This window comes from Debaryomyces fabryi, assembly GCF_001447935.2.
Source record: "Debaryomyces fabryi strain CBS 789 chromosome Unknown contig00210, whole genome shotgun sequence".
Classification (NCBI taxonomy): Eukaryota; Fungi; Ascomycota; class Pichiomycetes; order Serinales; family Debaryomycetaceae; genus Debaryomyces; species Debaryomyces fabryi.
This window is the reverse complement of record NW_015385636.1, coordinates 1-14058: the sequence shown is the minus strand read 5'-3', so window position 1 is coordinate 14058 and position 14058 is coordinate 1. Positions and strand designations below refer to the sequence as shown.

General features: G+C 34.1%; 10 protein-coding genes across 10 annotated transcripts; 7 read left to right on the top strand and 3 right to left on the bottom strand.

Annotated features, from left to right (window-relative positions):
* Positions 1 to 42: 42 nt before the first annotated feature.
* Positions 43 to 1095, top strand: DAL7 (Dal7p; the record flags this gene model as incomplete). Its single annotated transcript, XM_015614275.1, has 1 exon — positions 43 to 1095. One exon carries the CDS (start codon positions 43 to 45, stop codon positions 1093 to 1095), a length of 1053 nt encoding a protein of 350 aa, XP_015464906.1.
* Positions 1096 to 1897: 802 nt separating this feature from the next.
* Positions 1898 to 2800, top strand: AC631_05445 (uncharacterized protein; the record flags this gene model as incomplete). The annotated part of the gene is made up of 1 exon (XM_015614274.1): positions 1898 to 2800. The coding sequence occupies one exon, from the start codon at positions 1898 to 1900 to the stop codon at positions 2798 to 2800; it is 903 nt and encodes a 300-aa protein (XP_015464905.1).
* Positions 2801 to 3125: 325 nt separating this feature from the next.
* On the top strand, positions 3126 to 3902 carry ADH4 (Adh4p; the record flags this gene model as incomplete). Its single annotated transcript, XM_015614273.1, has 1 exon — positions 3126 to 3902. One exon carries the CDS (start codon positions 3126 to 3128, stop codon positions 3900 to 3902), a length of 777 nt encoding a protein of 258 aa, XP_015464904.1.
* Positions 3903 to 4137: 235 nt separating this feature from the next.
* AC631_05443 (aldehyde dehydrogenase family protein) lies at positions 4138 to 5751 on the top strand (the record flags this gene model as incomplete). The annotated part of the gene is made up of 1 exon (XM_015614272.1): positions 4138 to 5751. The coding sequence occupies one exon, from the start codon at positions 4138 to 4140 to the stop codon at positions 5749 to 5751; it is 1614 nt and encodes a 537-aa protein (XP_015464903.1).
* A 110-nt stretch (positions 5752 to 5861) lies between these two features.
* On the bottom strand, positions 5862 to 6773 carry AC631_05442 (uncharacterized protein; the record flags this gene model as incomplete). The annotated part of the gene is made up of 1 exon (XM_015614271.1): positions 5862 to 6773. The coding sequence occupies one exon, from the start codon at positions 6771 to 6773 to the stop codon at positions 5862 to 5864; it is 912 nt and encodes a 303-aa protein (XP_015464902.1).
* A 195-nt stretch (positions 6774 to 6968) lies between these two features.
* TIM8 (protein transporter) lies at positions 6969 to 7241 on the top strand (the record flags this gene model as incomplete). Its single annotated transcript, XM_015614270.1, has 1 exon — positions 6969 to 7241. The coding sequence occupies one exon, from the start codon at positions 6969 to 6971 to the stop codon at positions 7239 to 7241; it is 273 nt and encodes a 90-aa protein (XP_015464901.1).
* Positions 7242 to 7354: 113 nt separating this feature from the next.
* AC631_05440 (uncharacterized protein) lies at positions 7355 to 9073 on the bottom strand (the record flags this gene model as incomplete). The annotated part of the gene is made up of 1 exon (XM_015614269.1): positions 7355 to 9073. One exon carries the CDS (start codon positions 9071 to 9073, stop codon positions 7355 to 7357), a length of 1719 nt encoding a protein of 572 aa, XP_015464900.1.
* Positions 9074 to 9208: 135 nt separating this feature from the next.
* Positions 9209 to 11749, top strand: AC631_05439 (uncharacterized protein; the record flags this gene model as incomplete). Its single annotated transcript, XM_015614268.1, has 2 exons — positions 9209 to 10255; positions 10310 to 11749. The coding sequence occupies 2 exons, from the start codon at positions 9209 to 9211 to the stop codon at positions 11747 to 11749; spliced, it is 2487 nt and encodes an 828-aa protein (XP_015464899.1).
* Positions 11750 to 11793: 44 nt separating this feature from the next.
* Positions 11794 to 12687, top strand: AC631_05438 (uncharacterized protein; the record flags this gene model as incomplete). The annotated part of the gene is made up of 1 exon (XM_015614267.1): positions 11794 to 12687. One exon carries the CDS (start codon positions 11794 to 11796, stop codon positions 12685 to 12687), a length of 894 nt encoding a protein of 297 aa, XP_015464898.1.
* Positions 12688 to 12944: 257 nt separating this feature from the next.
* Positions 12945 to 14033, bottom strand: SRB1 (mannose-1-phosphate guanylyltransferase; the record flags this gene model as incomplete). Its single annotated transcript, XM_015614266.1, has 1 exon — positions 12945 to 14033. One exon carries the CDS (start codon positions 14031 to 14033, stop codon positions 12945 to 12947), a length of 1089 nt encoding a protein of 362 aa, XP_015464897.1.
* Between the last annotated feature and the right edge of the window lie 25 nt (positions 14034 to 14058).

Below are 14058 nucleotides of genomic sequence, written 5' to 3'. Positions count from 1 at the left end.
AAGAATTATGGGGGAATGTTGGTTGTCAGGTTCATCTTAGGAATGTTTGAAGCCGGTATATCACCAGCTTGCATGATGATATGCTCAATGTTTTATACAAGAGAAGAACAACCGTTTAGAATGTGTACTTTTTTATCGTGTAATGGTATTGCAACTATGGTTGGTGCATTATTAGGTTATGGGTTGGGACATTCAACAAACGCGTCTATTAAATCATGGAAATTGATATTTTTAGTAATAGGATTACTCAATTTGGTATGGTCTATAGTATTCATTTGGTTATGCCCCGATTCGCCAGCGACAGCGACATTTATTAATGAAAGAGAAAAATCCATTGTTGTTGACAAAATTTCAAAGAATAATATGGGTATCAAGGACAAGAAATTCAGGAAATATCAAGTCATTGAAGTGTTTTCAGATCCATCCGTTTGGTTAATTTCTCTTATAGGACTCTCATGTGGAATTATCAACGGTGGTGTTTCAAACTTTTCGTCTGCATTAATTAAAGGATATGGATTTAGTGGATTGAATGCAACTGCTTTACAATTGCCGACCGGAGCTATTGAGTTTGTAGTTGTGTTTATCGCTGGTATCGTAGCGATAAGTATAAAAGATACCAGATGCATAATATTCGTGTTACTTTGCGTACCGGGCCTTGCAGGATTGATTGGAATTCATCTAATTGATTTAAATCACAAATGGGCATTAGTGGGATGTACCTGGCTTCAGTTTATAGTCGGGGGTCCAGTTATTTTATCGTGGATATTTCTAACTGGTAATATCGGTGGACATACGAAGAAAACAATTTCTAATGGTGTTTGGTTTACACTTTATGCAGCTGGTAATATAGTTGGGGCAAACATATTTTTTGAGAATGAAGCACCTAAATATACAAGTGCTATCGTTGGTTTAATTACATGTTATTCAGGGATGATGGTAATTGGAATTATGTATAGACTTTTGCTTATGCATAGGAATAAAATGAGAACAGAGGAACAAGGTGAGTACAATGAAGATATAGCCAAGCAAGCGATTATCGATGGCTTTAATGATTTGACAGATTTCGAGAATCGAGGTTTCAGGTATGCCTTATAAAGCTTAATTCTTGAAGTGTTATTATTTCACTGTCTAGTACTTCTATCTTAACTTAGATAATTTATTTTAGTATAGAAGAGTAGATACATTTCATTGCGTATAAAACAAAGAATATGATGCAGATTCAGTCATTTCAGATTTTATCTAGGGAATATTCTCCCATCCATACTTTGAATTAATTTCAGTTACACCTATAAAATGCAACTCGGTTAATTCTCTTGATTTTAATTCATCTCTGAGGAATATAAGACTCGAGACGCAACTATAAGGTTCAGGGAAAGTGATTATGATCTGGTGTCACATGAGCTGTATATCAACTTGAAATAATACGAATTTCTTAAATCCTAAAGGTGCAGCAGTGAACGTTTTAGAGTTAGTAAATTAGTCAAATACTGCATATGGATACATTATCCCAGACCTGGTTGCTTTACCGGAGCTATCATTTGATCATAAGCAGATAATACATATGTCACATGAAAAGAAAGTTGGCGGGGAAAAAAGAACATATATAACAACAGAAAACTAATTTGTACAAAAATCGTATTCTCTTTTTCATAAGTTATCAAGATGTCTTATGAACTGAAAGGAAGACCTTGCCAAACATAATCAAAAAGATGATTGCTGGGTATCCTTGAATCATCGTAAAGTATATAATATCACAGAGTTTCTTACGAACCACCCAGGTGGTGTGCCATTACTTTTAAAATATGGTGGTAAAGATGTAACGCAAATTCTTGCTGGAGGACCAAAAAATAGAAGCCATGTACACTCTAATACTGCTTACGAGATTTTAGAGGATGGAATGTTCGTAGGAATATTAGTGAATGCAAGTGAACAAGAGAGACTTGATGGTGGAGATGAAGATTTAGCAAGTTCATTCAGAAATGAGTTGCCTACATTCGATCTTATGACAAAAGATACGGATGCTAAAAAAGATTTCGAAAGATATCGCTTCTTAGATATCGCGGAGCCTTTAATGCCCCAGATCATGAAAGCACATTGGACAAAGGACTTTTACTTGGACCAAGTTCATCGCCCTCGTCATTGTTCCAAAGGTGCTCGAGTTTATGCAAATCCCATAATGGACTTATTTTTTTCAAGGGTTCCGTGGTGGGCTATTGTATTATACTCACCTATTGGAATTGTGACGTTCATTGCTGGAAAAAGAGCATTGGTCGAATTGGGTGCTTCTCACGACATTTACAAGTATTTCATATTGGGTATGGGCATTTGGACGATTGGGGAGTATATTCTTCACAGATTTGTTTTCCATATGGATAGATATTTACCTGATTATAACCAAGTATTGTTCGCATTACATTTTGCAATCCATGGCGTCCATCATTTTTTGCCTATGGACCCTGAAAGAATCGCTGCACCTCCACCAATGGTTTTGCTTTTAAACTTTTTAGAATGGTATATATTGTACATGACTTTTGGTCCAGCCTATGGAAATATTATATTCGCAGGTAGTTTCACAAACTTCTTGTGGTATGAAGAATTTCACATCTCATTGCATACTAATCCTGAGTTCTATCAATTTTGGACAGGTTGGTGGTCCCATCATACTGAAATGAAGAGGTATCACTTGCAACATCATTATAAGAATTACGATTGGGGTTTTGGTGTAACTTCTAAGATTTGGGATTATGCATTCAAAACTGTATTGGACTCTGAAGATGAAAACCAGGTGCACTCAAAATAGAATTATGAGTCAATTCAATTATGTGAACCTTATATATTTATTACATATATTTATTTTAAAAAAGACAATTACATGGGTAAGGTTTTGTAATGTAAAAGCTATGTATTGTAGTCTGATTAATGCAATTTCTTGTATATAATTAGATTGCTTATTATACAATCATCTGAATTTGTTGCGCGCAGATTGAAATAAATTCGGCCGAAGTAATTTCAGGTATATCAAATGCGCAAGTTTAACGTGCTTTATACTCCGAGGAATACAGTATATAAATACGTAGAATAAGCTTCATGGAAGTCGAATTGAAGTATTCACTATATTAAACAGGATGCAATTCTACAGCAAAGAACACGAAATTAAAGGTAAAGTCGCACTTATTACTGGTGGTGTGAAGAATCTTGGAGAAGCAACTGCCAAAGAGTTGGCTAGGTGCGGAGCCAATTTATTTTTGCACTTTCATTCATCAAAAGATAAGGATGCAGCAGAGAAATTAGCACAGGATTTACAAAGCACATATGCAGACATTAAAGTAGAACTCTATCAGGGTGACTTGGATAAGGCAACAGATTTGACTGACCTTTTTGATGCCGCTAAGCAGAAGTTTCCCCAAGGAGTCGATATTGCAGTCAACAATGTCGGAATGGTATTAAAAAAGCCCATTAAAGACATCACAGAAGCGGAATTTGACAAAATGGACAACATTAATAACAAAACCGCTTTCTTCTTTATCAAAGAGGCTTCTAAAAATGTAAATGAAAACGGAAAGATTGTTTCTTTAGTCACATCACTTTTGGCTGCCTACACTCCATTTTATGCTGCATATCAGGGTAATAAATCTGGAGTTGAATATTATTCGAAGTCAGCCTCAAAAGAATTACAGTCCAGAGGTATTTCAGTAAATTGTGTAGCTCCAGGGCCAATGGATACTCCATTTTTGTACGGACAGGAAACCAAGGAAGACGTTGAATTTTACAAAACATGCGGCTTACACGGTAGATTAACTAAAATTGATGATATTGTTCCTATTATCAGATTTTTAGTTACTGAAGGCGGTTGGATAACAGGTCAAACGATTTACTGCTCTGGTGGTTTCACAGCGCATTGAATCAAAGGGTGTCATTTATTTACGTTAAATACTTTCATATTAATTTCCAAATAAATATTGCTGAAGTCCGATTAAGAGATTATTAATCTCGGAGTTCATCTACGTAGTTAAAAAATGCGGTTGCAATCATTTCAGCGCAATAGCAATTTAAGATCTGAGACACTTCATATAAATTCATAGAATTATCCTTGCTTACAATGTAAGTTACTTACACGTTACTCAAGATATAATAATAATGCTTTCTACATTTAAGCTTTCTAAGAACTCATTTCAGAAAAGAATTGTTAATGGTTTGAGTCCACATAAAACTGCCTTAGGCTCTTTTCAATCGAGTAGGTTTTACTCTAATTTACCATTAGAAATTCCAATTACTTTACCAAATGGTATTAAATATTCTCAGCCAACAGGATTATTTATTAACAATGAATTTGTGAGCTCTAAACAAGGTAATACGTTTGAAGTCCTTTCACCATCAACAGAAGAAGTTGTTGCATCGGTTTACGAATCTCGTGATGATGATGTCGATATAGCTGTACAGCATGCACTGAGAGCATTTGAAGAATCTTCATGGACAAAAGCAGATCCATCACAGAGAGGTTCTGCATTATACAAATTAGCAGATTTAATTGAGGAGAATTTTGAAACTATTGCTTCTATTGAAACTATGGATAATGGTAAATCTATAGGAAACGCGAAAGGTGATGTTGCGTTAGCAATTTCTGTTTTAAGGTCGACAGCTGGATTTTCAGACAAGATATTGGGTTCTGTTATTGAAACTGGTGACACCCATTTCAATTTTACTAGACGTGAACCACTAGGCGTTTGTGGTCAAATTATTCCATGGAATTTTCCATTATTAATGTTCACCTGGAAAATAGCCCCTGCATTAGTAGCTGGTAACTGCGTAGTTTTGAAATCATCTGAAACAACGCCATTGTCTGCATTGTATGTTTGTAATTTGATTAGAGAAGCAGATATTCTCCCCCCAGGGGTTCTTAACGTTTTAAGTGGGTTTGGTAAGTATACTGGTAATGCCATAACTGAGCACCCTCTAATTAAAAAGGTTGCATTCACTGGCTCGACTGCAACTGGTAAGACTATTATGAAAAAGTGTGCTGAGAGCAATTTGAAGAAGGTCACTCTAGAGTTAGGAGGAAAATCGCCTCATATTATTTTCAACGATGCTGATTTGGAAACAGCATTGAAGTCTGTAGTTGCTGGTATATTTTATAATTCTGGTGAAGTTTGTTGTGCTGGTTCTCGTCTTTACGTTCAAGAAGATATATATGATTCTTTTGTTGAAAAATTTGTTCAGTTTGCTAACTCTGAGGTTAAAGTCGGTAATCCATTTTTACCAGAGACTATTCAAGGTGCACAGAATAGCGTTAATCAATTAGAAAAGATTTTAAAGTACATACAGATTGGTACTGACGAAGGTGCAAAGTTATTGGCTGGCGGAGAAAGGTTACAAGAAAAGGGATATTTCATCAAGCCAACCATTTTTGGCGATGTGAAGGAAGATATGAGGATTGTCCAGGAAGAAATCTTCGGTCCAGTGATAACTATTACTAAATTTAAAACAACCGACGACGTAGTTCGCATGGCTAATAACACAGATTACGGGTTGGCTGCTGGTGTTCAAACCTCGAATTCGAGCAGAGCAATTGATGTCTCACGCAGGTTAAAGGCAGGTACCATCTGGGTGAACACTTATAATGACTTCCATCCAATGGTTCCATTCGGAGGATATAACCAATCTGGTATGGGCAGAGAAATGGGAGAAGAAGTATTACAAAACTATACTCAGACAAAAGCTGTTAGAATGGGTATTATTAAACCAAAAGATTAAGTATGTTTTATAAGCCTTACAATAATTGTTCAATAAATGCAATGCATAGTTTTTAATATTCCCTCTTTGGTTCAACACAAGTGTGGCAAATAAAATCAAATCGAAGCTAATTAAAATTCTGAACCAAAGTTTCTTAGCATCAAGAATAACTTCTCTTTTGTAGAATCATCTCTTGAGATTATAACATCGTTCATTAATAAATGATTGATCAATTTACTTTCAATTTCACTAGGATCGACTTCAACCCAAGCTGTCTCTGAATCATTTTCGATGGAATAAATTGATGATGTCATTAATTTATCTATCAATTCTATGCAAGCATTCACATTTTCTTGTAATTTTTCTTCGGTCATAACGTGTTGTACTTCCCAATCACTCACCGCCAAGTATTTAATGACAATTCGTTTTAAATACGTAAGTAGTGAATCTTGCAATTGACGTGCTTCTTTAAGTTTATTATTCAATGCCCTTATGCTCTGAGGTTTTGAAATTGGATCCAGTTCTATATTATCAGACTTTTGGTCCATTTCTTTCAATCTTCCCTGTCCAGTAACGAGCTTTTGATCAATTAATTTTAGCAATCTGTTATAGTCCTCCAGCAACGATTGCTTAGACTTTATTTCTTGGGAATTAGTTTCATTTAATTTATTCAAATATAGGCTTGCTTCTGTTTGTTGTTGAACTATCCCATCGATTACTGACGATGCTGAGGCTATTCCAATAACATCACTTTTATCCGATAAAAAGGGTAATCTTCCGTAGGTGTCACATAGTGCAATAATATTCTTCTTTAAAGTAATCGGATCCTCTGATGGTGTAGTTTCGGTTTTCGAAACTAGCATTTCAATTGAAGCATTTGCTTGGTTGATAAATGTAGTGGTAAGGTTGATGTCATTTTGAAGTCTTCGGATATAGGTCGTTTGGATTTTAGCAGAATCTTCTATACTTTCCTTTTCCTCCTGAATCGAAATATCTTTACCGGATAGGATTTCTTTCACTATATCAAGCCTTGTTGCACCCATTTATATTATGTTTTGGCGATCGAAAGTTGATTGTATTTTTGTTGCGTTTAAATTGTGTGGTACTGATTAGAGAGGTATCACGAGATTACATTTTCACCTGCTTTGTCCGTATGAAAAATTTGAAAGCCGGTGAATTAATTTAAGTTACATAGTAATTGATATATAACCTAGAATCCATTTAACTAATAAGAAACCATGTCCCAAATATCCCAAACTGCTTTAGCAAGTCTTGACGAGTCTTCGAGGAAAGATATTATGCAATTTATTGAGTCTGAGAATTCCAAATCCAAAGTCCAGATGTCTATTCATAACTTCACTGATATGTGTTTCAAAAAATGTAATGCCAATAAACCAATAACTAGTGGTACATTAGATTCAAGCGAGGAGCAGTGCTTAACTAATTGTTTGAATAGATTTTTGGATACGAATATTAAGGTTGTTCAAGCTTTACAAGGTGCTCAAAAATAACCAATATTGACCTGAATGAATATTTATTTACATTTTTATATATCCTGTATCATTAGGTGTATTTATATAGTTTTAATCCGTCTTGTAAATATAAAGAATAATATATAAAAGAATTATTCCAAGGAAAATTGTAAATCTGGATTTGCAAGGAGAATCTGATTTAGGTCGGCCTGTAAATCCTTAAATTCATTAAACTGACAGTTCTTAGCTAGCTGGACTAATAGCTTTATATTCAAATCACAAAGACTAAATATATCAAAACTAGAATTTTCATCAACGTTATATTTAAGCCTTTTCTGTAGTATTGACCAGATAGCTAGGAAATCGTATTTATAGTCAAGGATTAACCTCAGACCCTCTCTATCATTTAACAGTTTAAATAACTCAAAAATGGATCTTTGCACATTCAAAGCAGACTTGATACAATATATTCCGTCGACTTCTTCTTCGAAAATATTAGGATTACTCATGACTTGGTTTAATGTATAGTTTAATCTAGAAAGACAGATAAGAACATTAGATTTTAAGTAAAGCTTTATTATTATATTTAGTTGATCAAACAAAAGCGACAAATGTGGATAATTTAAATTGGGACCACTTCTATTATGTAGGTGGGTTATTGAAGTAAGAATATTTTCATTTATTAATTCAATCAAACACAGATGATTAGCTTCTCTTTTGCCTTTTAAAACACATAGATTAATAACAGTAGGATATGCAATTTTTAACAAGTGATATGACTGATCACTTGGAGTTAGATTTGGCAAGTAAGTTAAACAGGTTTTACATGATTCAATCAATAAGTCGACAAGCCCTGTTTTCAACAATATATGTTTTTTATAATCCTCGTTGTTATCCGTCATAAACATAAAGTAGTGTAATAGTTCACAACTTTGGCTCTTCATGAGAGGATCATAATCATCAATTAAATTTAGAATGAACGAAGTTATTAATGGCCAAAATTGATCTAGGTATTCATTCTTTGATATTACATAAATAACAAACCATACCATAGAAATGGACTTTACCTTTGTAGATGATTTCCATCTTTGCCTTTGATCTTCCGTACTAATTTCTGTACTTGTTCCACCATACCCCAATTTTGGTCTAAGGCCGCCTTGTAATAATCTATTATTTCCAGGCTTTACTATTGCGTATCCGGCTGGAGTTATTTTAGGATTGGATAATGAATTACTTACAGATTGCCGCTTTGTTGGGGACAAATCTAATAATTCAGGTTTTAGTTTTTCTTCTATGTACAGTGGTATAATATCGTGTATCATATCTATCACTTCATTATTATTCTCTATAAAATTTTGAATAGTTTTCGAAGTGAGCTCAGATGTCCATGGAAGTCTTGGATGTATATGATATGAAAGAGAGGCCAAAATATTCAAAACTATGCTTTGATCTGTTATAGTTACATCTTTATTAGCTATTTTATACAATAGGGCACATAATAGTCTTATTCTGTAATAGAAATAATGTTCGTATTCATGACTATTGCTTGTGACCATCCAGTTCCAATTCTGGGTTTGTAAGTCTAAAGCTGAAGAAACACTGTAGCATAGCTCATCAAAATCTTTTTGCTTCTCCGTTTTCATAGATTCTTTTAATACTGCAGTCTCCAAAACAAAGAATGCTATACTTGGTACAGTTGGTTTATTTTGTAAAAGTTGATCCAGTAGCATTCTTGAGGTCAAATTGTATGGCTTAATTATGTTTGTATATATATAATCCAATTGGATAAGAGACAACTTATTTTCTCCTATCGAATCAGTATATAATACACTCAGTAAATCATCTAATTCATCTAACCACGAACCAAACATGGTTCATTTCAAAATTGTATAAAAAGTTGTATTTAATATTGTGTAGATTAATAATTTTTTGAATTTATCTCGTATTTTTCTAGCCCATCCAGTATTCACATTTGGTCCTTCGTCCTAAACATAGGTCAATGAAACATGATCTCATCATTTATTAATATAAAGCAACATAAGCATTACTTATCTATATGCCACATCGCAACTACAAACATTAGAAGATCATATGGCTCAATTCCTTTAAAAATTTCAGAAGAAATACTACAGGCTTTGAATGATAAACAAACGCCAATTGTCTCCTTAGAATCGACAATTATCACTCATGGGTTGCCTTATCCTGAAAACTTATCTATGGCAACTGAAGCAGAGAGATTAATAAGGGCCAATGGTGCAATTCCAGCTACGTGTGCCTTTATAGAAGGAATACCACACGTAGGATTAGCACCCTACCAACTTGAATCTTTATCTGAAAAAGCATCAAAGATGGAAATTAATAAGGTTTCTCGTCGTGATATAGGATATACTATGGCCAACAAGCAAAATGGTGGTACTACTATTGCACTGACAATGATTTTATCTCAATTGGCAGGAATAAAGGTCTTTGCTACTGGTGGATTAGGGGGCGTCCATAAAGATGGAAATTTAACAATGGACGTATCTGCCGACTTAACTGAATTAGGTAGGACTCCAGTATCTGTTGTATGTGCTGGGCCAAAGTCAATTTTGGATATCGGTTTAACAATGGAATATTTGGAAACACAAGGTGTCTTCGTTGGCACATACAATGATAATCATAGAGCCAAAGTTGATATACCAGGATTTTACTGTCGTGAATCAGGCATCAAATCTCCATATTCATTTAATTCATTTGCACAGGCCGCATCGATAATTCATAATCAAAATAATATAATGTCTTTGAAGTCAGGCAATGTATTTTGCATTCCTCCACCTGAGGATGCGGCCTTATCTTCAAAATTTATCAATAGTATAATTGAAAATGCTAATGAAGAAGCAAAAGCAAAAGGCATAAAGGGAAAAAATTTAACCCCATTTTTATTAAGTAAAATTGCTAATGATACCAAAGGGAAGTCAGTCGAATGCAATATAAATTTCGTCTACAATAATGCTGTATCTGCAACAAAAATTGCCAAAGAGTTACTTTTATTGGAAAATAATAGTAAGCCCAACGTATGTTATTAATTGCTTTTTTTATTCAATTATTTTGTACTAATAATTATTTAGAATTATAAGCTGAATTACAGAAGCAACGATTTACCAAAATCAGAGAAAGAAATATCTGATATTTTAACACCCGTAAGTCAAAAAGATGCTCCTAGCACGAATGTTAATGATCATGTAAATACGGTAACAATTGGATCCATTGCCCTCGACACAATAAGTCGAATTAGCTCTTCTACAACAATGAATGATTCAAATCCAGGTAAAACACGATCTTCCATTGGCGGTGTCGGATATAATGTCTCATTGGCTTGTAAATATGGATTAGAATCACCTTCCTGCTCTTCAGAAAATGTAAACCAACTAAGTCATAGGTTAATATCAGCCGTCGCAAACGATTTTGCTGGTAGGTCTTTACTTCAGCAATTAGAAGCGGCCGAAATCGACATTTCAGGAATACAAGTTATTGCAGGTAGCAGAATCTCAACAGCTCAGTATTCTTCAATACATAATAATAATGGTGATCTACTTGTGGCTTGTGCTGACATGACTATATTCGAAGAGGAGCTAATCATCGAGCATATTGTGAAACAATTAGATAGAGCAAAACCCAATTTCATAGTTATCGACTGTAATATATCTTCATCTTTAATGAATAATATATTGCAGTATGTTAGCACCAATATGGAACATATTAACGTGATAATAGAACCAACTTCTTCTTATAAGGCTGCCAGACTTTCACAAGTGAATAGCAAGAATCTTAAAGTCTTTCCAAATAATATAATCCAGTTGGTCACACCAACAGTGGCAGAGTTGAATACATTTCATTCATCATTTAGCAACCGGGAACTATTTGATGATTATGACGAATGGTTTCCTTTATTGGATACATTGGGTGTTGATTCGTTATTTAGAGAGAAGTTGAATAAACAAGCGCATCGATACGAGGTGTTGAAGCATGGATTAAATGATGGATTTTTGCAACAATCTTTTCAATTATTACCCTATTTACCGAATATATTACTTAAATTGGGACCTCATGGACTACTATATATCGGTCTTTCAACAAGTATTGATGACTATTCTTCGATACCAACCAGTTCTGATTATAGTCCAGAATTTACAATCACAAGTAGTGGAAGAGAATTCGTTGGAAATGACGGAGAAAATAAAAAAATGGGAATAGCCATTCAGTATTTTCCTATTCCAGAAGTAAATAAAAACTTAGACGTTAAAAATGTTACCGGCGCTGGTGACTCGTTATTGGGTTATCTAACTGCTAGATTACTGCTTTCAAGTAAAAACAAATTAGATAAGACATGGTTAGGACCAGAAATATATAGCGTTGAAGATGAATGGTTCAAATGGGAATCCATCTACAAGGCACAGATATCTAGTGGTTTATCATTGCAAAGCAGTGACGCTATAAATCCTGAAATAGCTAAAATCAAGTGGGTTACACAAAATCTCTCCAAAAAAATCATATATATATATATATAAATATAAGAATAAATACATATTCTTCGAGATAATTGGTGATAAAAATGTTCAGATCAAGTTTCGTTCATAATACTAGGATCAGTATCAATAGAGCTTCGACTAAGAGATTTCTTTCATCTAGGATAGAATCGAACCGTTCTTTTAAAATAAGATTTTTGACTCTAAGTCTATCTGGATTTTCTGCAATCGCTGGATTGACTTTATACAACCATAGACTTATTGAATTGGATAATGATAAAAAAGGTATTTCAGTTAATCATTCCATAGCCGTGGATTCGTCGATTTCTCCATTTCCAACTACTTTAATTAATGCCAACCAAACTAATCTAAACACGGATTTTCAATTACTTGGATATGGTGTCAGATCTGTGACATTTGTAAACTTTAAAGTATATGGAATTGGTCTATACATAGCTAATGATGATGTCAATAAAGCTAGAAAAATTTTAGGTCCGGATTATTTATCCACTTTTGGCACTGAAAATCATTCATTAAAAGAATTGTTATCCGATCCTGAATTTTCTACCCAGCTTATCTCTAAACTATTAAAAGAAAAAGTAAGGTTTGCAGTTAGAATTTCTCCTGTTAGAAATACGGATTTCAATCATTTGAAGGACGGTTTAATCAAGTCGATCTTGGCACACCCAGAGAGCAAAGAAAATAAAGAAATTGTTAGTAAAGGATTAGAAGAATTAAGAAATGTATTTAATGGATACAGAGGTTCTGTACCGAAAAATCATGTCTTATGGTTAGAAATTTTAAAACAAGGAAGTTTGAGTATTTCATATGAAAATCCTGTCAAGAACGAATTAATAAGTATGGGACTTGTCAAAGAACCAATTATTAGCAAGCTCTTATTCTTACAGTATCTTAGTGGTAAAAAACCTTTATCGGAACCATTAAGAAAAAGCTGTATCGATGGATTTACTGGATTGTAATTCATTCAATTTCATAAATTCTAGAAGTTATTCTTGATGAGCTGCTAATTTAAATGCATTTTATAGTATTTAAGAAAACTACATATATAATTCATTATGACTATTATTTATTATTGCACCATTTCATGATATTCCAATATCATGAATGTAATTCAAGTATTTTAATTTTATATATGAAACAAATAAAATAAGAAAAAACTATATGTGATTAAGCGTCCGTTTTGTTGTATATATGTTAGTGAAAAGAATTGGTCCGTTTACATAATAATAGCCTCGTGTTCAACGTTAGAAGAGATAGATTTATGTGGTAAGACCTTAGCACCGTTAACATAAACTTCATTCTTAATTTCAACATCATCACCGAGAACAGTAATACCGTCAGTTCTTGCCCACTTACCAATTCTGGAGTTCCATCCTACAATGGTAGATTTAACCCAAGCGTGGTCTTTAACTTCAGAGTTAGATAATAAAACAGATCTTTGGATTCTAGCACCTTCACCAACAACAACATTTGGACCAATGACAACATTAGGACCGATTAATGCAGAAGGATGAATCTTCGCAGATGGGTCAACCAATACATTACCACCATGAATGTATTTCTCGTTACATAACTTCTTTGGTTCCTTTTTAGATAAGGAATTTAAGTACAAACAAGTACCGCTCAAGAAGTCTTTTGGTTGTCCAACATCCATCCAGTATCCTTCCAAGTCGAAGGAGTATAATTCCTTGTTTTCGACTAAGATAGGGAAAGTTTCCTTTTCGATAGAAGTAGGTTTCATCTCAATTAAATCAATGACAGATGGGTTTAAAATGTATAAACCAGCATTGATTCTGTTACCGACGAATTCAACAGGCTTTTCAACGAAACGGTCGATCAAGTTTGGAGTATCTCTATCATGAACAATAACACCGTACTTGGATGGTTCGTCGACCTTTGTTGCGACAATAGTAGCCTTACCACCACTAGTCTTGTGGAAATCGGCTAATTCTTGGAATGGGTAGTCACAAATGACATCCGAGTTTAAAACAAAGATTGGAGTATCGTCTTTCTTCAAAACCTTTTCAGCCAACTTTAATGGACCTGCAGTACCTAATGGTTCTTCTTCAACAGAAAAGGTAATAGATACACCATATTCAGCTTCGTATTTCTTCAAGGTAGATACCATAACTTCTGGTCTATAATTAACAGCCAAGACGATATCAGTAACACCAGCTTTAGCTAATGCTTCAATTTGATGCAAAATCATTGGTCTGTTACCGAATTCAACTAATGGCTTTGGTAAAGTCAAAGTCAAAGGTCTCAAACGAGTACCGTAACCACCAACTAAGATTAATCCCTTCATATTTGCTTAATGTAATAATATATCC